The following is a 24652-nucleotide window of genomic DNA, read 5'->3' on the forward strand; positions in this document are numbered from 1 at the left end:
AAGTGCCTATCAGTCTTGCTCCCTTTGTAAACACTTTTCTCACATGTCTGTCTGTTCTTCTGTCTGGAAGTTCAGCGGTTTTGTGGTTCCTGTATATCAGTTTCCTAGAACTTGCTTTCAGGGCAAGCTACTCTTGTTAGCGTTTAGATAATTTTAGGATTGTTGTACACTTTAAAGGTCAATGGCTTTCTTCGTCTGCATAGTATGTTGTAGACAATGTCAGTATTGTGGGTGTTGGCATTTTGGGCCTAATGAACGAATAGATCCAAATTAATCTAAATTATGGGATATAGCTTAGGTTAGGAGGAATCTGTTGAGATGATCTGGTCTATCCCTTTCTCAAAATTGTATTTTTGGTATTCTCAGCACTTACATATTTATTTTTTCTGTGGATTTTATTTTGGTTGGGAGGAAATGAATGGCAGCTGTATTGTTCACCACTCTAAGTCTGAAATTTTTGTCCAATTAAATTCTATGAAATTTTTATCTCAATTAAGGCTATTTTTGTTAGCTTGTAGATAAACCAAATTAAAATGGTTTATGATGCTCTTGCTATTACTTAGCCTATTCAGAACATTGAGACAACCTACAAAAGTGGAATATGATGCTGGAAGTTTTTTGGTTTTGTGTGTCACTGACAGTACAGACAGCCCAAGGGAAATTTCTCAGGAGTTTGCAGGAAGAGTTCCTTGGTAACATTTTGCATTCTTACTTCACTTTCATCATGCTATATAAAAAGCCCATCTACTGCAAAATTCTGGGTTTTTTTTTTTTTTTTGTCTGCAAAAGTACCTAGTAAAAGAGGCAAAGGAAGAAGCATTAACTGGAACATTTGTGGATTTATTCCTTTCTTTTTCTGTCTGAAATTAAAATTTACCAAAAGAAAATAAAAACCTCAAACACATCCAGTCAAAAAAACATAACACCACTCCCCCAAAAGAACCAAAAAATCACAGCCAGAAACAAAAAAAACTGAACACTATTTCACAGTATAACAGGTTTTAGTCAAATATGACCTTTTTAAAACAAATACTCTAGATTTTTCTGTCAAAGCAAATTCTCTTTGCTACAGAATATAAAAGTTTACTTTATGAATATTGCTTCAGAAGGGCTTGTTTTGATGCCTTGGGTGTTATATAGATCTTTGTTTAAATTCCTGGGAAAAATGAAATGTAACAGTAGAATTTTTAAAGAATGCTTCATGATGATTAATCACCTGAAGTATTGGTTTTCTTTAGCACTTGGACACTTCTGTCCTTAAAGAGCCTTTAGTTGCATTGAAGCGAGATGGTGGCATGAGCTCAGATCAAGGAAACACTTGGAAAATTTTTAAAGTTGTTTTAGATAACACATACTCAAAACGATCTTTCAAGTGTGAAGGCATTGGGTTAAGAAACAGTATAGAGCAGTTCAGATAAGTTTACATATACTTGTTGGACCACATGTGTTAAACATTTCAAATGGCAGTATTAATTAGCTGTTGTATTTTATAAATTGTTTTGTCTTGAATGATGTAGCTATTTGTACTATTTGTGAAATAACTGTAACTATTTGTGACTTTAACTTTTCTTCTAGTATGAAACCTTCAGAACAGAAGAAGAAGAGAGGATAAAAGCTAAGGGACAAGATGTCAAATCATCAGTGTATTTCATGAAGCAGACCATTAACAATGCTTGTGGGACAATTGGGCTAATTCATGCTATTGCAAACAACAGAGATAAAATGAACTTTGGTAAGGTTTTTTTTGTTTGGCTTTTCCCTTTTTTTCCTCAGCTGTGGGAAGCCATAGAGGGAAGGGTGTGTTTTGTACTATTTTCTCTGAATATAACCATTCATAAAGGCTGAAGGAGTGCATTTTTACCTATAATTACAAAATTATTATTTTATACTAATTCATGAACTAAAGCACTTGAAACATTGCAAAGTGCAGTCAGCCTTCTGTGTCTTAAAAATACAGTGCAATTCTATCTTCACATCTTTTGTTGGGTTCTGTAAGCTGTGAATGAAGTTGGAATTAAAACATGACACTAATTATGTCTTTTTACATTTTTTTTAAGAAACTAATTCTTCACTGAAAAAGTTCTTAGAAGATTCATTATCTATGACTCCTGAAGAGAGGGCCAAATACCTAGAAACTTACGAAGTTAGTATCGTGTGTTTTTACTTTTATTTAAAATGGTGTAAGAATTGCTTGCATGAGCAGGTACTGTCCTTGGGGATTGACTTGGTGAAGCAGCTAAACAAATTTGATTTCTTTGATCGCCGTGAGCTTGTGATCAGACAGTTGCTACAAAGGAAACTCTGCTTTGGTGTTTTAGAGTATTCCTGCCTGACCATAGCTCAGTCAGCAGAATGGATTTTGTCAATGTTCTCATCCGTATTAATTCTCTGGCTTAGTTTAAAATTACTTTGAAATGCATGAGAAATGTGTGCATAATCTTTTCATTTTATGGGTTCAGGATATAGTTTAATGGTCAGTTTAAGCTGATCTGGAGCTATTGCTGAAAGCGTAGTCCTTTTGCTGCCTCTTTTAATTTGTGCCTTCTGGTCATACCTCCATGCTTTTAGCAGTTGAGGCACACAAAGAGCTGATTTGGCTGAAATGCGATCTCCTTCCCCTACCATCCTAAACCATGAGATGAGCTAGCTGATAATGTGGTTAGCCACATCATTAGTGCTGTTTGAAAAGATGTGGCAAAAACATCTGGCCAGTGGTGGATGGAGAACAGTGCTGTTGCTCCTGGTGGTGATGATGGTCCTCTCTCAAAATGAAAACCATGATGATTTTTAAGTCAGAGCATATTGTGAAGCCCTTAGGAATATGAGTGTTAACATCTGGCTAAAGGAAGTAGTAACAAACAGAAACAGCAGAGATTGATGACATTTTCTATGGAAATGTTGGACACAAAATGACTGATCGGAACTTCTATCTAAATTATTTTTTCTGCTCACAGTGATGGGTAAAAAAAATGTTTTCTTTGTGTAAAAGTGCCATTACAAACTCTCAGATATTTGACCTGAATTGATTGTTATGATGTAAGAGTGGTCTGAGATCCTTGGAGGTGGAGATTATTTGTTTATTAACTTTCTTATTTATTATAAGCGCTGAACAAAAATAGTTACATCTATGTAATTGATAAAATGAAGGCAAGAATGGTTCTACAACACTGAAAGTCTCTCATTTAAAGTCTGATTGAAATATATTTTAATTTTAGGCTATTCGTGTCACTCATGAATCCAGTGCCCATGAAGGTCAGACTGAGGTATCCATTTTTTTAAAAAGTCTTTGTTTATAACTACTTTGAGTTGAATATAATTGACATGAAAGCAATCACATGTTAAAGGTTTACAGTGAAATTGAGATTATTGCTTGATTTTCAGAATTGTGTCATTAGTCCAAAATTAAGTGGCATTGCTGCGGGGAAACCAAACTTGAAGCTTGGGGGCTTTTTGTTAGTGGGTTTTGGTGGTGGGGGTTGTTTGCATTAGGTTTTTTTAGCTCTAATGTAACATGAAAGATCTTTCTAAGCTTCATTTCAGAGTAAAACAGACAGAAACTTGAGGTTTTCATGTTGCACATTTGTAGGTAAGACTGTAAGATTCATAGTAACCATACAAGTGTATCGAATATTTTATGAGCATTGGGAAAGTTGTAGTTCAAGAAAAGAAGTAGTCCAGTAGTTGGTTTGCAGTTGTGGGTGTGCTGTTTGTATACAAATTCAGATAAATTCTCATTCATACATAGATTTATAAGCATTTATGCCCCAACAGATTGTTATATGGAAGAAACAACCTGATAGCTGACAAAAGAACCCTGAAATAACCATAAACTTGAACATTCAACATTTTTCTGTTTCAGTCATACTAAGTCAGTTTTCCATCTTTCCGGTTCAGATTTTTTGGGAAAAAAAAAAAGATTGTATTGATGCTAGCATTGCTTTGTTTGACAAAAAGAGAGACACTTCTATGTTTGGCTCTGGCTCTAGTGACTCATCCATTCTCTCTTTTTGAAGTGCAGTAGGTGACTTTTTTTTTTTTTTTTGTGTGCAGTGTCTTCTATACAATGTAAGAGAAAGCAAAGCAGTCCTTTCTGCTCCTCCTTGCCCTGTCTGGAAATGGAAAGGATGAGAATTGGTTTAACTATTTCTGTTATAAATATTCAGCTTCCTTTGTAGTATTTTATTTTAAAAACCACACCACTCTCTCTTCTTATCTTGCTCCCCAAATTAGTCAAGGCTCTATATTTCAAGAAGAAGCATCAGAACAAATTTGTGGTTTTTTTCGTTTTCTAAGTAAGAGACTCAAAAATCTGGTCTGTTTTGTTTTTTCTAAATGAGTTCATTTCTAGATATTCTTGACCAGCTCAGAAAGTGATTGTCCCAACAAATTGCTGAAGACTGAATCTTTTCCTAAGATCCTTGTGAAAGAGAAACTTCTTTAGTTATATTGATGTACTGTGAGGTTCATGTAGGGAACGATCTGTCTCTGCATTCTTCTGGCAGATCTTATGGAATGACTGAGAAAGAAAATACAGGGGCTGCTTGTTTTGAGAGTCTTCGTGAAGATTCAGGAAGCACCTAAGTGACAATGGAATCTCCTAATAATGGACAGTTAACTTCTTGAACTTCCACTAAATAATTTGTTTCCTGATCAAGATAACCATAATACAAAAGATTAATAATTGCGTGGAAAGATGAAGACTTCTTTTCATAATAAAAAAATTACAAGATTGTCTTAGCAACCATGCCTAAACACAGATATTGAATAGCTAGTTTCCTTGCCAATTATTTATTATTCCATTTTGTATAACTCTAACTGTAAATAATTCAATATGGATATTCCTTAGACTTTTTTCCTGTCTTTTTGTTTCCAAAGTTGAAATAGTACAAAGACTGAATACATTTCCCAGGATCCTTTTTTCGGAATAGTTCTCATCCATCAGCCAAGGAGGGAAGAAACAAACAAGTTTTGTTACTGGAACATCAAATTGCCTGGAAATCCTGTCCTTAATCCTAGTTAAACAAGGCAGCAAGGCCTCCCCATTCACTGGTACCTAAGGACTTGCTTTACTTTAAAGTAAAATTCCTTTTAAGTGAAACAAAATACGAAACATGAATATGCTGAGAAGTGTAACTGAGAGATAAAGTGAATTAATCTCTTTTTCCTTCCATGGGTACATTTTAAATGTCACTGTGTACCCTGCATGTAGGGGTTGGAGGGAGTGATAAAATAGCATCATCTTGCAGGTGCTGAAGTTACAATATGCAGGTCATAGGAGGTTGTTGACTTGTCCTGTGGGATAAGCTGAGGATTTCTAGCACCTTTTGGGAAAGAAAGAAGAGGATCCTATTCCTCCTGCATAGTCATTGTTTGTTAGGATTACTTTCTGAGAATTTAAAGTTCCATTAGGAGCACTGGAAAGGAACAAGCTTGCCTTCCTATGACTGGTTTTTGACCTCCATGCACCCCCCCACTGTCCAAATAGTCAAAGCATGTTCCATAGAAATCTCTCCTTTGAGAAAAGTGACTTATTTAGTTGCTTAATGATAGTAAGTGCTGTATAGTTAGTGCTTTGTGAACAAAAGCACTTTCTAGGTCTTCACAGATCTTTTCTAGGTCTCTTACAGATGTAAAGATTAAGAAAACATGCAGGCCTACTTTTTCTTAGGATGATTAACTTGGCTTGTGTTCTTCATGAGAAAAGCCTTCTGTATGGGTAGTTCTGTGCCTTAGATAGGTATTGCATACTACTGTTCACTCACATTTTTAGAAACTCTTATCTGTGCTAAAACTTACCTGTGTTAGACAGAGTTACTTCCAAAAGTGGGATGGATAGCAGACAATTCCACGGATTTGTTTAGGAAGGAAGGATGTTTTCCTTTCACCATAAAAAAACCATCCTCTTACAATCAAGATAAAGTTAAATTTTCTGGAATCATGAGCTGCAGAAGGCTTAAAAACAGCACAGAGTACTGACAGGTTCTCTTCTGATAATACAGTTTGGTGGGTTTGGGTTTTTTTTTTTTTTCCTGGGTTCTGATGTTTCAGATGTTTGAGGATTCAATCTTTAATACTTCTGAGTAAAGTCTTTAATTTTTTTACTGCCCTTGACAATCTTGCTATATCTCCACAGACTGTTTTTATAATCTAAGTGACTGCTTAGTTTTTACAATATGCTAATACATTTTCTGCTTTTTTCTGTTTCATGTACATAAGTATTTCAAACCTCAAAATAAAGCAAGTCTAGCTAGAAATAAAAATCAGAATAGCATAAAGCAGTACTATCTTCCTAATATCTGTGTATTTTGTCATCCTGTCTGTTGGTCACAATTTTTCTGTTTTAGTATAATCTGTAATCAGATTTTTTTTTTCCTCCTAAATTTTGTATGTGTTAAAGAGCTCTTCTCATGGGGAAAATGCCCCCACACTAGGCAAGATATTATTTGTAATGGGCTTCTAGATTCCAGACTGCTGGAATTTCCAGTGATCAGTTTGCTTCTGGTATGTATCATTACTGCTGGATCTATTTGGCTGAACATGAGGATGAATTGCTAAGCAAGTGGAGTGAAGCTGAAAACTATACAATGTTCTGCCTTGATGGGTGCTTTAACAAGCTTCCCAAGTTTGACAGCTGTGATTAATTTGTTTAGTTAAAAAAAACCCGACCACTTTTCTTAAAAATCAAAGATTTTTTTTTTTCATTCAAGGAGATTAAATTTTCAAGAACTGTTAAGCAGTTTTCATTTTGATAATTTATTTCAAGTGTGCTAATTAAAAGGGTTGTAAATTTGCACTTAATCCTTCAGGCCAGGTTTTGGAGCAGGTTCTGTTAATACTTCTGGGTTGTGTGGCTCCATGTCTCACTTTACTGCTAGTAGAGCCAATAAAAAGCTAATGCAGTCTTATGGGTACTTTTTATGGATACTTCTGTGTAAATAATGTAGGTCTGTTTGAAATTACTTTGGTAACAAGTAGTAGGATCTGGGAATGGTTCCACAGAAGAAGTGTCTTGTTGGCTTCAAGGGTGGTTTGATTCTGGTCGTGTGTTCAAGTACCATAATGAGGGCCATTAATATAAGATTCCTGTGACAGTATTTCTGTTGAAGTTTATGATGATGAAGCTTACACCTTCTCATATGACAGGTATTTCATATCAAAAGCTGCCAAAAAAAAAAAATCTAGGTTTTTACCTGAAAGTTTCATAGATCCAGTGTACTCTTTTCTGTGTGACAGCTCCTGAACTGCAGCTATTGCTGAGAGAAGAATAGGTGCCAGATACTCAAGATCCTCTTTATTCTTCCAGGAGTCTTCTGCTGAGCATAGACTTCTATTTATAACATCTAGGATGTCTTAAGATGTGGAAAATAGAACCTGGTTCTTTGCAGAATGGTACACACTTTTAAGCTGATCCTTATTTTATTGCTTTCAGCTGAGCCATCTTTGAGTTTTCCCTTTTGTTTTATATTGTTTTTTTTTCCCTTCTTGTTCTTCTGATGCCTCCTTGAGCAGTTCATAAGCTTTGATACCCTGTACTGCCACACACCTTGACATTTCTGATACCCTTTTAAATAAACAAAGCCACCCTCTCCCTTTGAAAAACCACAACCCTTCAAAAATATTAAAATGACAAGTAGTTTGTGGATCTGCATTAGCTGTCTGATCAGCAGGAATCAATTATAACTAAGTTATGGCAATATTTGAGGGAGGAAAAGTACCAATTTATAGCAGTGATCAGGATGAGGCTCATCCTTACTTTCAAAACCATTGTAGTAACTATTTGCAAGTAACAGCAGAAAATCTGAGGGGAGCATTTTTTTGAAAACAGGAAAAAGTTATTAAATGAGAGAAACTTCCAGGTCTAGAGTAAATAAATTTTGAAATTGGAGTTGTGGAAGAAACTTATTTGTATCCTACCCCTCATTTCCATTAATACTATAAAGTTACTGTATAGCTGCCTGGGAGAATAGCAGAGGAGGAAAATGCAAAGGCACACTTTGTATAGAAATAAGCCAGTATAAATTGTTTAGCTCAATTAAACAATTACATGCTTCAGGGAGGTTATTCCAGGTAGAAAATATTATCCAATTCTTGAAATAATTTACCTTTTTAATATGTGAATATAATAATGTGAGTAAAAGATACTTTTATTCTGCTCTCATATTACTGGCATCTGTATCCAGTACGTCTGCAACTATGCTTTGATACAGTTCAATACTACAGTAAGGAAAATGGCAAGCTATGCCACAGAAATCTTTTAAAAATATTAATTGGCCTTTAGGCAAGGAATTGGATCCGGAGAATAATTCGTATTCAATTTCTGCATTTCTCAAGGCTTTGACCTGCTTAACTCCTGTTCAAGTGCTATTTTGGTAATAGTATCTGAACTTTTAGCCAGCTGTGTGTATCTGTGGCTGTTAAAATCATTCTGGATTGGCAAGTTTCCTACAGTAACTTCATGAGCTTCCCAAACAGCTTCCTGAAACAGCTGATCCTGTAGCCTTGTAGGAGCTAATGCTGGCACAGAGGGGTTACAGGCACACTCCTGGAAAGAGAGGAGAAAGTTTAACAGACTAGACTTAGATCAGCTTTTGTGAACAGCAAATACTCAAATAATTGTGCTGTTAAGTGATTGGCAGGCTGTTTGTGTAACATCAAGGTATCACTAACTGCTGCCAATGGCTTTCCCTGTCACTTTCTGATGTAAAGTATGAGTGCTGGAGTGAACTTTCTGTTATGTTGTGTGGTTCTTGTGGCATATGGAACCACTTTTGTGATGGAGGTAAAAGTTATTTTGGACAGGGGAGTTTTAGCAACATTTATGCACTACTGCTTAGCAGACTGTGATTTGTGATCTTTGGGAAGTTTACTTGTTTAAGTGTTACTGCAGCATGGCTCAAAATGATGTTTCAATCAAGCAAATAAACACAAGTGATATGGCCACTTGAAACACCTATGCTGGATATTGGTTAGCAAGTAGTAAGGACTGTGTTGGATATTGGCTAGAGGGTAATAAGAGCTTTTGATTTTAGTTAATGACCTAAATACTTAGGAGAAAATCAAGAGCTCTTACATTCATGTATTTTCATTCCCCTTCCTTAGAGGCTGATGAGAATGTCCATCTAAACAAAGTTTAACCTACAGTGTTTAAGATTTGTTGTTAAGAAGAGGAAGATAGAAAAAATACCAGAACTGCAGAATAAACTATATCAACTATTAAGGGAGAGCACAGAAAACACTGCCTTTGTTCTGTAACTCCTCCTGTTTGGGTTATTTTGGTACACTTTGTACATCTATTTCCCAGCTGACAGCTTTGGCTACTAGAACTGTATGTTCTAGCAAAACGAGGCTCAGAATTGAATGGACTGAGGTGCAGCATCTGAGCTGCTACTTCCAAATGGAAACACCATTCTTGCATCTCATTAGACCCTTATCAAAAATATTGATTCAAAAATCAGCCTTAGAAAATCAAAAGTAGTGTTTATACTGAGAGAGTCAAAAAACACAAATAAGAACATGTCTCAGATGTTCACGAAAAGCTGAAATACTGGTGCACATCATTGTGCATACTTGCATACACTTTATGTTCACAAATATGATCAGGAATATTTTTAACATGGATTGAAGTTGGCAGCCTCTAAAAACACTACCACAGCTTGATTTCTTCTTTAACTCAAAACATAACTGCAAACTGTAGTCTGTAAACTTGTTTCATGTGCCTGGAGAACTATAATCTTGCTTGGAATGCGCGAAGTTAGACTTTGATCACAGTAACAGTCGTTAACATTGGCAAGAGCTAAGTAGAATCAATGCACTCTGTTCCCAACTGCTATAAAACTTGAACTTTCAAAGATCTCTGGTTCCCTGGGGCATTACAATTTATTGTTAGAGAAGAAACATAAAGAGCTTCCCTTTTGCTCCTGCCAAGAGCATATGGTGGGATTTTTTTCTTAAATCACTCATATTCCTTGATGCTTCTTCTGAATAATCCATAGTCTTCTAAAGAAACATTTCCATCTTGAGAGAATATAAAATCAATTATGTAACTGTTTCATACATTATTTTTAATTTAGCATTAGAGAACAAGCATATAGTCTCTCCTGTAAAGGTGGTGAAGTTGCCTAAAAAATTTAGCTATGGCTTTTTTCTTTTACAGTCTACAAAGCAAAAGTGTAAAAAAGAGCTTATGAGAATCATGTGAAATGTTTTAGAAATTGTGCTTGGTTAGTCTGTGACTCATTGCATCGCCATGTTACCTAACGTGTTAGTGTTTGAGACATGCCTTAATCTGATTTCTATACTGAGCAAATTGCTAAAAAGGTATTAATACAGTAGAATTGTTATTCTGGATCTTATGCTTAACCATAAAATATGCATGAAGGAATTCTGATTCCTAGGATGAAACATAACTATAGAGGATATTCGCACCCATAAATCCACCCATGGATTTAAATAACAAGTTTATAAGAAATAAATAACACAAGTGAAAAAACGTTTCTGCAGTTTTGCATCCAACATCTCTACCAATCAGCTGCCATAAGTTTGTTTGGTTTTTGGTTTTTTGTTTGGTTTTTTGCATCTCTCCAATCCATAATGCTTCCTGTGCTGTTCTTGCACTATCTGTAAGAGACAGCAAGCAGCAGGGTATAGCCACATGTGACAGGTGGTGGCTGAGTTCACAGTCAGCCCTTAGGCAGAAGAGAAAATCATTTGGCTCCCTCCTTTTTTTTATTTTTTTTTCTTTATCAAATCACTAATTTATAAGGAGAAAATTAAAAGAATATACAATTCTTAAGACTTGGAACATTTTATCAATATGGCTGAAGTTAGACAGTGGGATAAAACCACTCAGAGAATTGATTTTGCCTCAACTGACTATGCTCAAGGAAGCATTCAAAAAATACATGTTGATGTGCAACAATGCTGTACAATTTATTTCAGAAAAAAAACTTATGAAGGAAAAACTATTTGAAAAGAAAAATAATTCAGCTTTTGCAGAGCTCCCTAACCTTTGAAATTTTCTTCCTTTTTTTGGTGATTATACTTTGTTTTGATCACAGAAGTCACCATTGTGATAATCTAGCTTGACTTTTGCCTAACATAGACCATAGAACTTTATTTTAAGTCTTCAGGGAGAGATAAATTGCCACTAATTTTTGAAAGATTATTTTGGGGCACTCTGATCTCACCATTTTTCTTGTCTTTACCCATATGTCTAGCAAAGTAATGGTCTTGGGATATTGTCCATTTTTAATCATGGGTTAAACTTACATGGAGAATACTGTAAATATTTTTTTACCAGCTGCAGAAGGACTAACTAAACTGACCGGTGCAGATGTTGATCTGGTAGCAGATGTAGCCCAGTTTGGTCTGTAATATCAGTCTCAATATATATTGTTGTTAATAAATGTAATGTTGGCAAAACCAGTAGATCTGCGAGGACTGGAGTTTATGACTCTTAACTTCCTAAGAATTTACATGTTGGTCAGGTTTTTGTTGCACATAAGGAATATCTAGTTTGGAACAAGCTTTTCTTGCAGTTGAAATACACACAATGTCTCTAGTTCATGTGAATTCTGTGGTGTAATGTTGGAGATGAGTTCATGAAGCATCTTCTGCCTCTGTGGAATTCTTTCTTTGTCAGACTCCTCTCCTCTGTCTGGCTGCTTATCTTTTCATAAAATCTTGGAGGAACTTAATGTCTCTCAAGATTTCACCACCACCACCAACATAGGCTTGAAATGCTGTTGAGAAATTTAAAACCCTTGTGAAGGAAAGAGGAGGAAGAGGGTTTTTTGCAGACAGTATGATACATAGATTTAATTTACATGTAAAAAAAACCCCAGTAATGGTAATGACTAAGGAAGAAGAACATTTAGTTTTAACTATAATACAGACCCTTTAAAAATATTGTGTTTAATTCAATAATGAGCAATTACTTAAGACAAAGCTTCAAAAGGTGGTGGGGAAAAGTGATTGATAGATACTAAATACACTCTCTCTGAGAATAATCTTAAAGCTGTAATAACCCTTATATTGCCCACTTGGCTGGAAAAGTTATACATTTTATTGTTGCTTTAACCTACTCCCATCTCTGCTCCAGGGATTACTGTATGGGACCTGTATAATGAACAGCATGTTGGGAGGAGTCCCTGCATGCTTATGGAACAATGCAACTGGGCAGATGCAGAATATGTGCCAGGGCCTCTGATCCCAGGCTTGTGCCTATGAAACAAAGTATGCTGTCTCCTTCTCTTTCCCAAGTTGTTATGCAGTTAAAGCTCATTTTATCTCTGTCCCAGTGCAGCTGGCATTTCTTTCTACACAGTGCAGTGACACAACCTCAGAACGGAGGAAAAAAGAAAAGCCCCTGTCCCAGCACAGCTTATGAGCTGATAGGCAGGGAAGCTTCCAAAGAGGAAGGTAGCATGGGCTTGTACCTCCCACTGCAAGGGTGCTCTAACCTGAGTTCCAGATAGATGAATTTTTGTAGCAAGTTAATCAAAATATGTATTTCTGTTTAGAAATGGTCATGCAATACCAGATGCTGCTTTGTCCTGTCAGGTCTTCAGTGCATTACACGTGGACTGAAATAATTTGCTGGATTAGGTTCCAGAAACAAGATGAACAAACAGATCCCTGTTTCTGCCACTGCAAGGGTGCTCTAAACCTGAGTTTCCAGATAGATGAATTTTTGTAGCCACTAGCAAGTTAATCAAAATATGTATTTCTGTTTAGAAATGGTCATGCAATACCAGATGCTGCTTTGTCCTGTCAGGTCTTCAGTGCATTACACGTGGACTGAAATAATTTGCTGGATTAGGTTCCAGAAACAAGATGAACAAACAGATCCCTGTTTCTAGAACCTGACAGGTTTGGGTGTGAACCAAGCCATGAGCTCTTTGGCACTATGAAGCTTAGGCAATTTTAGGTATGTGCAGAAGCACAGCTCTTGGTGCCTGACAAACTTTGTATGTGATTCCTTTTAGATCTTAGATTTTAGTAACAGCTATATATAGGAGTGAATTTTGGACTGGGGCAGATGGTAATTGCCTGAACATTTTCTGGACCTACTCCCTGAAGCTTTTAATTCTTTATAATGTATTATTTTCCATTTCAGACAATAAACTTGATGTGCTTACTGGTTTATATGACAATAACATTCAATTCTGTTTCAGGGCTTTTGTTTTACCACTTCTGATATTTGACCTATTACAATTTTCAGCACAGGAATATGCTTCTGTGATCTTTTCTTCTTGTGAAGTCAGACTAATTCTCTCTTTTCTGTAGTTTCTAGCTGTTAATAAATTTTGTTTGAATAGAGTATTTCAAGTTAGGATTTGTATTCCATATTTTAAATTAAATGTGAAATGTATGAATGGTATTATTTTTTTGGAGATGTGTATTTAACATTAACTTCATAGTAATATTGACATGTAATTCTAATTTAATTTTTTTAATATTCATTTTAAAACAACCTCAGTTCACATAGCTTAATTTGTGCTTATTATTAAAACTATGCATAGAATTTTCTGGTTATTACAGCCTTGTTAATTAGCCATAATCCAGTATTAAGTTTGCTTTTCCAGAATTCCTATATATTGTCTGCTGAAATTCTACTCTTACAGATGCAAAAGTGTATTTTCAATGGAGAGGAAGTTTCTCATTCTCTTAGTTGATCTCACTAGGGGACCCACTAGTACAGGAAATAAAGGATAAAAATATTCAATGAATGAAAGTAAAAATCAGGACAAATGCTAACTAGAAATACTAAAATATTAGTTGCCCTTGATGGCATTCTATGGTGTAAATTCAGTTTTGAAAAGCTAAAGTATTTCTTGGTCTCATTACATTGAGGCAAGGGACATTTTTAATATTTTCTCATTATTTTAGCAATATTAGCAGAAACAAAGAAGTACAATGAAGAAGAATGGTAGAAGTATAGATTTGTGGTAAAAATGGTAGCAAAATTAAAACAAGGCTCTCTGAAGAAAATCTTTCAATATTGTGACTATCGTTGTACTGTTAAGCAATTCTTAAATTTAGTATTGTTCAAAATCTTATAAATGGCTTCACAGTAATTATACAGGAGTCCTAAAAAAATAGGATTTTTTCCAGAGCAAAAGTATACAGTTTAACAGCTTTCAGTCAGTTTTTTTTTTTAACTGTTTCTCACTAAAAAGATACTATAATTCAGATTCTTGGAAGATTTATCAATCCTGTCTGTTATGATGGCAGCAGCTTACAAAATTGTAAAACATAGAAGTGTCTCTTGCCTTGTATCATGAACTGTCTAGTCAGCAAAGCTCTTAAATTTCTGCATGACAGCAGGTTCTAATCTTACAGGTTCCTCCCTGTATTGGAAGGTGTGTGGACTATGAGGATTTCTAGAAGCAATCTTTTACCAATCATCTTTTAAATTTTCTTAAGCAAGCTAAGAACATAGTTTCTAAAGCCATCTGATACCTTATCTAAACATAAAACATCTCATTTTAGATCGGTTCTTCAAATGAAGAATATTAAAAAAACCCATTCATTAGTACATGTAAACTGTAATAGCCATTAAGCTATTGTAAGACTTTCTGTCTTATAGAAGTATTGTCATTACTGAATTCCTTTTTATTCATGTAGTTCCATTTTTGGATTGGAGGTTTTCTAGTTTTGTCCTCTTTTATTAGGAGCTGCTGAGATGTAGGTGGATCAGAATGCTTGAAATTAAAGAGAAAAACCAAACTGTGACAACCCCGTGGAAAACTGTGTTCTCTGGACAAGTTTTGAGACTTGGTAACATTCCATGTCTTTGAGCTTTACAGTTTCTACTGTACTTGATGCTTGCTCTTAATGAAAAATTCCTAATCCTATCTTCCTTCTTTAAGGTCAGCAATATGGGAGCAGAAAGACCCAATTCATTGTCTCACTCTTGATAGAAAAAAAAAAAAAAAAAAGAGATCTAAGATTAGTTGCTTCAAACTAATAAATAATGCAAAGAAAGTAGATTTGACTGGCACTACAGTGACTTATTTTGACTAATAAGAGTGAAAATAATTTTTTTCAGAGAAGCTATCTAATGCTTGGTTTTCACACTTCCTAATGGAGTCACTCCACTGAATGCATCATTTGGGACATACCTTAAGGAGCTGCAGTTTCTATTCTGCCTGCCTTAACTTGGCAGGTCTCAGAGGAGATAAGTGGGGTGTCAGTGGTGAGTTACTGTGTTAGCTTGTGGGTCTCTGCAGAGATTGGTTCTAAGACCTGTACTACTACGTAGTCTATCAGTGACGTGGAAGACAATAGCAGGGTGGCCAGATTGCAGCTCCTGAGGGGAGTCTTCAAGAGAGCTGGAGAAAGACTACACAAGGGCTTGTTGTGACAGGACTAAGGGCAATGGCTTCATACTGAAAGACAGTGGGCTTCGATTAGACATTAGGAAGAAATCCCTTACTGTGAGGTTGGTGAGGCAATGGAAAAGGTTGCCCAGAGAAGGTGTGGATGACTCATGCCTGGAAGTGTCCAAGACCGATTTGGGTGGGGCTCTGAGCAACCTAGTGTAATGGAAGGTGTCCCTCCCATGTGGGAATTGTAACTAGATGATCTTTAAGGTCCTTCCAATCCAAACTGTTCCATGATTCTGTTATTAAAATACACCTCAAAGCTTACAGGCGGTGGAAAAAGATCAGCAGATATTAAAGCACAAGACATCAACACAGGACAATCTGGATCGCTCTTTAGATTAGCTTCAAACCAAGGAGTGTTTTTCTGAGGCCAAATAAAAGCTGTGTAATTAGCGCAAAAGACTAACTTTATTTCTTGACAGAAGGCAAAGGGTTCTCTGAGAGGCTCTAGATAACACTGGAATTTTTATATATTCCAAGATAATAGTAGATGAAATGCTGAAGATGAGCTCCTGGTTTGGCATCGTGGCCAGATGAATTGTTATGTCATCATTGTGCAGGACTAAGAAGGTTGCATTTTCATTTATTACAAATTTTAGTAAACTGTATGAATATGCTGCTTATTGTCTCTCTGTAGCTATAGACAGGATTGATTGAACTTTTTATTTGTTCTGATTTTTTTCAGTAGTTAAAAAATTGTTAAGCTTGAATGTTTGTTTTTGTTTTATGAGTATGCTCTGATCCAAGCAAAACTTGAACTTGTTTGGTCCTGTGGCCTGTGTGGGACAGAAGATCAAAACTAAATCATCACAATGGTCCTTTCTGGTTTTAATATATTTACTATAACTTTGTCAGTTGGAGCTGAGAGTCATTTTTAATACTTCTATGGTCTTTCTTCTAATAGTAACAATTTGAATGGTTTAACATAGCCCTACTGCTTCCACGGATACTAAAGGGATCCTGAGTGTTAATGGCAGTACTGCCACTGGCCTGCTATTTTAGAAGAATAGGTGAAAAACTTAGGAAGTTGCATACCTCACCACGGTAAGCTTCCCTTTTCCTTTGCTTTCCTTTTATGTTAGACATGGAACAGTAAAGAAACTCTGGATTCTGTTGCCATAGTTACTTGATTCATCGTAAATCCCAGAGCAGCACAATCTAGCTTTCCCAAATTGCCAAAGAACTATTGCTCACAGCTTTTGTAGCTGTAGACAAAACTGATTCTTTCTCTGTTCTTAACGATTTCTTCTATTAAATGATGCTTAAATCCCCTCCCTCCTCACATTCCAACACTCTGTCTCTTGAATGAGTCAGTTAATTTGTGTTCATGTTGTCAAGTTCCCTGGGTGTGAATAACCTCTAGCTTATCTGACTATAAACTTCAGATTTGAACAACGTCTTTGCTTATTTGCAGTGTTCTTTCATCTTCTCATTCAAATTCAACACATTCTTGATTATTATCTGTGTGATTTGAGCAGTTAAAGGACAATATACTCAATAGTGGACATTTCTACAGTTGCTATTTGCTGCAGTTGCAGGGATGCTATTTCAAGTTTAAGTGGGCTAAGTATGTTCTTTTTTAATGTTTATGTAGTCGTCATCGTCCTCGCTGTCTTCACCACCATGCTCATCGCAGCCTCAGGTTAGCCACAGCAGAACGAAGGCCTCACCATTGTGTCACTCTGCATCCCTCTCCTGGGCCAAACGTAATCATGTAGGTCCTGCAAAGGCTCCCAGTCCGTCAGTCCGTCTGCGTCGGTGGCGGCCCTTGATACGCCTTCCATCTGTCGGGCTTCATTCTGTTGTAAGTGTAGTCCATCTTCAGTCTTTTCTTACTCTGACACCACTGGCCTTCTGCCATGTAGCTTCAGTCTTCAAGGCATCATGTTTTGTTGGGGTCTTTTCTCAACCATTCTTAAGATTTCTTTCTTCCTGGTTTATTTTTTCCCTTTCCACCACGTCAGACAGCAAAAGTACATCATTCCATGCTTTGCTGTCCTGGTATTTTTGATTCCATACATATGCCAAATCATTTTCCAAGCATAGAAAAAGTTTACCTTTCATGAACTGGCGCTTTTTTTTGCCATAGGCTCCACATCCAGCCTCTTCTTTTCATCTCATCTTCATGATCTTTCATTTGGATCTGCTAAATCAAGGGGCTTCTAATTTTTTGCCACGTGGTATTATTTCTTCTGTGTTTGAGACCTGGTTTTAAGTTCTCATATCCTAAACCTAGTCTCCTTTTCTTTCCTTAACTCTTGGTTATTGGTCCCTGGGTATTTCAGTAATGACAAAATGTTTTCTTTAATCCCAAGGGGCTGGTTACTTTCTCACTTGACATCTTGTTTCTTCATATACACAAACATTGTAGTTGAAACGGAAGATGTTCCAATAAAAAAAGCTTGTCATCAAATACTTAAACTTTTCTCCTCCTTCACTCACCAACCACAAATGTATCTTGAAAATCTGGAAAAAAAATTATATGTACAGAGTAGCCAATGTTTCTAAATGGCCTGATGGCCACCAGCAGAAACACTGAACTGAAAGAGTCTTTTAGTGCTATTTCGTCCTGCTTTTAAGGAGTGATCACTTCTAATGCATACATGAATAGCAAAATAAATCTTGGTATGTAGAAGTTAATGCTCTTAAATGCAAAATTGGGACATTGATTTTGTTTTTATCATTCTTTGATACTGATCACATTTCACCTGTGTTCCTGGAATTTCTTCTTTGAGATAGGTAGATTTTTTACAGAGGTGAAAAAACTACTCTATCTGTGGTTCAAATAATTTTCTTTTTCATTCAGGTGTTTCTTTGCACATGTGGAAATCCTTAATGTTTTACTGCTATAAAAATCAGTGTCAAATGCTTCCACTTCTTTGTAGCTTTTTTATTTTTATCCTGATAAATATCTCAAGATGAGGCCTTTTCCCAGACTCCTTTGTCTTCCTGTGAATAGTAATTGCTTTTATTAAGTATCTAGCTCTCATGCAGTATTCAGAACTATGGACCATTCTTGATGTTATCATTTGGAGCTAGTTAAATATTTTGGGATCTGAGGAGGTGTGAAGTTAAGTACAGACTTAAATTCTTCCCAACTCATGCTTCTTACCTCTCATTTGTTTTGCTGACATTGACAAACATCTGACATTTTACCTGGGGATTTTATTGTTTAGCAAACCTTGGAAAATTCTATGTCATGCTTCTGTAATTTGAAACTGGGATCTTGTTTGAATTTGACTTATCTATGCTTGTTGCTAAGAAAATACTTATTGAAGGAGACTTGAGCTTGAGTGTGCCTGCCTAGAACAAAAGCATTAATTGAACATGAGTTTACTTCAACAATAAATAAACAATGACTTAGCTAAGACATTACAGTATAATCTGTTGTCATTATAGCAGAAAACTAAGGTGAGAGTTTTAGTAACTTCAGAAAATGTCTAAAAACGAGTCCTCATCCAATAGCATTTGCTTTAAAAAAGTTCAGAAAATTAGTTTAGTTTTCAGTACAACTCTATTTGGCAAAACAGAAGCTTGCTGCTAAAAGGTTTTAAAATATTATACCTTAATTCCCCTGATGTCTTTATCCAATGGATTAAAATTGCAAGGCCTATACATAAAGATTTATCGGTAAATACTGAGAAATACTACATAGGCTGGTATGTATTGGTAACTAAATGTTGTTCTCATCTTTACACATTTGTATAACATGCCTTACAAGAAAATTAAGAACACACAACCTTTTTGTAAATCAGTTTAATATGCAAGAAACCAGACAGTATTTTTGGCATTAAAGCTGTCTCCGTTGGCTTTGTAAAATTTGAATGACAAGGTAGTATTTAATGTCCTGTCAACAAGTAGTATTAGTACAGCTCTGATATTCTCCTAGCTGTACAAAGAGGCTGAACTGTTCAGCTTTGCATGAGGCCAGTGTATGAGAAATGTATGAGCTTTTTAGTATTGCTTTTATTAAGAAAACTATGCTCTTGAATTTAAGGGGGTGGGAACATCCTGTATATTGTGGTTAAAATATAGTTGAACTTTCTTGTAGTTCTGAGTACATTTCTACTACTAAAACACTGACAAACAGAAAAAAGACTGTTTCAAAATTTAGAGCAAAAATTTTGATGCTGGGAGGATTTTTCTAGACTCCTTAAATAAAAGCACTTTTCCTAGTTGAAAACTTTCCTTGACTTCAATGGTGGTTGACCTTGGCTGGACACCAGATGCTCATCTGGCTGCTCTGTCACTCCCCTCCTTTGCAGGCCAGGGTGGGGGGAAAATAAGAGAGAAAAAAACTCGTATGTCAAGATAAAGGCAGTTCAGTAAAGCAAAAGCTTCACATGAAAGCAGGGAAAACAAAAGCTTTATTCTGTACTTCCCATCAGCAGGGGATGTCCAGACACTTCCTGGGAAGCCAGTCTTCAGTGTGTGTAGTGGTTGGCCAGGAAGACAAATGTTGCAATAACTAATGCCTTCCCCCTTTTTCCTCCTCCTTTCTCTTAGCCTTCGTTGCTGAGTGGACCTCATATGGTACAGAATATCCCTTTGCTCAGTTTGGGCCACCTGTCCTGGCTGTGTCCTCTCACAGGATTTTGCCCACCCCTCTCCTACAGGTGAGGGTGAAACATTGGAGAGAGGGCAGTGGTGCAGTGCCAGCACTGCTCAGCAGCTACCAATGCAAAGCTCAGCACTGGGAGGGCTGCCCCTTTGCAGCTACCAATGCAAAGCTCAGCACTGGGAGGGCTGCTCTGGGGAAACGAGCTCCATCCATCTCAGCCACACCCAATGCATCTTTTTAGAGTAGGTCTCTAGATGAGTTAAGAACATATATTAGGAGGGGGGGGAAAATTGAAAAGACTGTCCAGAAGCATTCTGTATAAATGTGATAATTGCAGTGAATGTGGCAAATTTTTAAGATAAGCTAACAGCATGCTTGTTTAGTAATGTTGACTTTCCCTCCATCCTTGTCACTTTCTCTTCCAGATCATCTATTCTTTTAGTGTTTCTGTTTGCCTTAGGTTTTGCTGCCTTTTATACGTCAAACTCACTGCAGTATATTGGGTATTAATAGAGTTGTCACTGTTTTGTGAGAAAAAGCCAGAAATAGTCTTACTAAAAACTTGTGTCTATCATTCCAATGGTCTTTGTTTTAGTTGCAGTATTTTAATCAAGACCCAAATGCCTTTCACAGTCCTGCACAGTATATTTGCCCAAGCGTATCCCATGCTGCAAAACAGAAGTTACAGATGTCTGATCTACTCAACAGCAATTGCATCACTTTTTCCCTTTTACTTCAGAATTTATTGAATCTAAACCATACCTAGTAGTCTTCTTTTTGGATATGTTTTTCTTTGGCTTCTTGTAATACCTTGTGACTGAACTTGTATAGATAAACGTCTAAGGTTTTTTCTTCTCTTGAAACTGTAGGTGCTTTTGTCATGATCTTTCAGTTGGATGTATCTGAATTTTTTTTATTCTTGAAGGTTCTGCAAAATTGTCTCTTCCCTATCAGTATTCAGCATTCTTCCATAACTTAACAGACTCTAGATGCCAGTTCCTTGACTTAATACCAAGTGACTTCTTTTTCTTTTCCCAGTCACTACCTGTATTGCAAAGCATTCTGCTAAACTGGTTTGTGAGGCTTCTTGCTTTGCTTCTTCCTTTCAAAAACAAGTGTAAGGTAATAATAAAAATACCATATATAGTTGGAAGAAATTGCCTGAAAACTGTCTTGTAACACTGAATCTGCTCTTATAATGTGATCTTTCATAAATACATTTTAAGCAGGATATGGTAAGGCTTGTTTAGTGGATCCATGAGAGCAAGACTATTTTTTTTTCTCAGTTGTAAGTTTGTCATAGAAATGAAGTTCTTAGGAAAATAAACCAGTTGCACATAAATTTGACAAACAGTTATGTCTTCACTTAGCAACATTTGAATATCAAAGGATTTCACATGCATGAAAATTGAATACCAACTTTTAGATTGGGATAATGGTGTAAGTGCATTGCAAGATAAACTGTACAGGTGATGAAATATACTTTATTAGATAGGCTGATATGATTGGGCAAACAGTGATACGGGGTGTACCACTGAGTTTATGAAGGTTAATGCAAAAACTAGAAAGACTGGTTTAGTTCATTAGGAAAGGGCAGCATGCACTGGTGAAAGGTAAAACTAAAGGTATTTCTTAGTACAAGAAGGTATAGAAAGGATTATCATTTATATTGTAAAAACTTTGGGAAATGCAGTTTTAATTACAGATTTGATACCTGCTAGTGAAGACAGGAAGAAATGTAGAGGTTCTGTTTCAATAGCATGAACTAATGGGTATTGACCTGAGACAAGTCAATTCAAATTGATTTCTCATAAAGGTCAGCACTTGTTTAGTATTCAATTTGAATGTCCAAGTTACCAGAGAAGGCAGTCAAATCCTCTGAAAAACAGGGACTCTGATATTTAAGTGCTTTTAATTTGGTATCCAAAATTAGAGGGCAGATAACCTTGGCTGTCTCTTTTGTGTGTGCAACTGAGTATTCATGAAAATATTCTGTATTATCAGTTCTTTGGGAAAAAGTTACATTTGAGATTATGTTCTCAGAACCATAATTTTGAGTACTGAACTTCTTATATTTTTCTTTTTTAAATCAGTTTTGAGTCTTCTGGTTTTTATTTTTCAGCATGTTTTTAGTTTGGAGAAATAAATTTGAAAAATTATGTCTACTGACCCAAATTACCAAAACTTACTTCTTATACTATGATTGCAACTATAACGTAAGCTTTGTGAGCTACTCAAAGTGCCGGTATTCGTCCTCCTTCTTTCTTTCCTGGATAGGAGAGAAGTAGAAATTTCAAGTACTCAGCATGACAGCTCTTCAGAATACTTGAAAAATGAGTCTTGAATCCCATAGGTTAGTTCCAAATCCTGATTAGACAATCACATTATTTAGACTTCCATATCTTTCTCCTTGTGGTTCATACACACATGTGGTCCTTCAAATGTGCTTTTTCCTTTTGCACACTGACTGGGCTTTTAAGTGAAAAAATGTAGAGGAACAGATCATCTGAACACTTGCTTGATGTCTGTGTTACTGTGGTCTTTGACAAGGCAGTCAAGAGAAAATCCTCTGTAACTGTTCTAAGCAATACTACTTCATGATGAATGTGCAGGAATACTTCTTAAAGCTATGCTCCTTGTTCTTTTAAGCATTCACATAGACACTTTATTAGAAACTTGAAAACTTGGCCAAAGGTGTAGCTTTTTGAGGAGACCACAAAAAACATCTCCCTGGAGCTGACATTCCCACTTTTTTCCATTCCTTTGAAATTTAAAGTCTTCTGGTTCAAGTGTTAGAATTTCTAGGACTTCCCAGTGAAGTGGAAATTGGCCCACTAAAAACTAGGCTTTTCATGTGGTGTCTGTGTGTGTGTGTGTGAGTGTGCTTGCACACATATGGATGTGTTGGGGGCTTTTTCCCTAAGGAGGGGAGGGGTGGAGGGATTTTGAATCAGATTCATCACGTTGGGAAAGATTAATCCAGTTGCTTGTTTGCTTAAGTTATAAGCAACAGATTTTTATAATACAAAGTTTTAGGTCATCGTGACTATTCAGACCCTATTGTTTCACTGTGCTTATGATTATGCAAATATTTTTCTGTCATAAATTATTGAAATCCTAATTTTTGAAGAAATGTAAAAATCAACTTTACTGCTATCTAGATTAGATGAAAAGAAATCTTAATGGAAGGAGACTGCCTACATTAGAACATATGGTAGAAAACTTAATAATGGCATGGCATTTTCATTCTCTCTGAGGCTGGGGAATTAAAAATGTAAAAACACAACATTTCTCACAGTTTATGGCAATAGCACAATGAAAGCATGTTATTTAGATTAGTCTTATACAAAAACTCAGCAGGATTCTGTAGGAGTCTGTCTCTAAGTAAACTTTATGAAAAGTCAATCATACTTTTTTTGATGGCTTATTTATTCATCTTCTTTCTATATATAGACTCAGCATTCCAAGCATGCCAGTGGTGTCTCTCTAGAGAAAGGGTGTTTATTAGAATTTGACAAAGAAGTTAACACCTAAAATGGTCAAAAGGGCAACTATATCCTGTGTCTAAATGTGGTAAAAATCAACTCCTGAACATCTCAAAGTCCTCTGAAATAGTGATTTACTCTCCTGCTTCATGTCACCTTGAACCCAGGTAGAGTATGTTTAGATGTAGGCTTTAAATTGTTAAGCCACCTCTTTCCTAAAGTGACACTAACTGGCAGTGGTCTTCCCCCAATCCTGAAATTTCTTAAACCCAGATTTCTTAGTTTTTATGTTTGATTGATAAGTGAACAGCTGTGAAGTGATATGTCTATGAAGGGAATTAGGTGACAATGTGGGATTTGACAAGCATGCTCAGCCTTGTCTACCTGCACACTTTTGTAGCACTACAGTTCAGGTGTCTGTAAAAAGTTGGGTGGTCAATAGCAATAACAACAAGATGCCATTGAATGTTACCTGCTGTCTTGTGTGGTTTTATGAAAACGTGTGTCCTTTGAAGTTTGTATCTGAAGTAGTCAAGTTCTTGGGGTTGTTTGGTTTTGCTAAGTCCTGGCTCTCTTTGGCTTTCTGTGAAACAAAATTATCAAAGGCCATTTCACTTAGACTGCTTGAATTTCTGGTGGAAAGATACTCTTGCCCCTTTGACAGATGCCTCATCTTCAGTGGCCAGAATGCCTTTTCTGCATTCTAAGCTCTCTGAAACAATGATGAAACAGGGTGTTTGTGCCTTTCACACTTCTAACAGGTCATGGAAATAAATCTTAAATGAGAGTGAGGGGAAGATGTGTGTTTTTTTGTTTTCCTTCTCTTTTTTTCTTATCTTTGAGCTTGCTGCAGAGAATTTCTGTAAGCTGTTGGCAGTTCCTCCACAATGCTGTGTTCTTTGGCCTTCCTATGTATTTGAAGGACTTGTAGTAACTTCTTGTCCTTCACTCTGTTGCTCTGGTTGTTTGCCAAATTTCTTCAATTTATGTCATCTTTTAAAGTCTTCATGGCCATCACCAAAAAGGAAATTTTGAACCCAGTCTTTAAAAGATGGTATGACTTTGAGGTTCTACAACTTATTTTACACTCTAATCTGTTTTTAGCAAGTTTTTACATTTTTGGAGTCTTTTAGAAAATTCATGTAAGCCTAGCAGTAATTAAAAGATGAAAGAAGATTACAAGAAATACATTTTCACACAGTCAGATTCTTGATAAT

At 36.1% G+C, this 24652-nt stretch overlaps 1 protein-coding gene across 1 annotated transcript in view; it reads left to right on the top strand.

Annotated features, from left to right (window-relative positions):
• Positions 1-24652, top strand: part of UCHL3 (ubiquitin C-terminal hydrolase L3) — a 41913-nt gene that overhangs the window by 11643 nt on the left and 5618 nt on the right. Inside the window, exons 4-6 of the mRNA XM_041419960.1 lie at positions 1576-1732; positions 2058-2143; positions 3216-3263. Of these exons, the coding sequence (XP_041275894.1) occupies positions 1576-1732; positions 2058-2143; positions 3216-3263 (291 nt within the window). The remainder of the gene's footprint in view (positions 1-1575; positions 1733-2057; positions 2144-3215; positions 3264-24652) is intronic.

This window comes from Onychostruthus taczanowskii, unplaced genomic scaffold, assembly GCF_017590055.1.
Source record: "Onychostruthus taczanowskii isolate IOZ18803 unplaced genomic scaffold, ASM1759005v1 scaffold62, whole genome shotgun sequence".
Classification (NCBI taxonomy): domain Eukaryota; kingdom Metazoa; phylum Chordata; class Aves; order Passeriformes; family Passeridae; genus Onychostruthus; species Onychostruthus taczanowskii.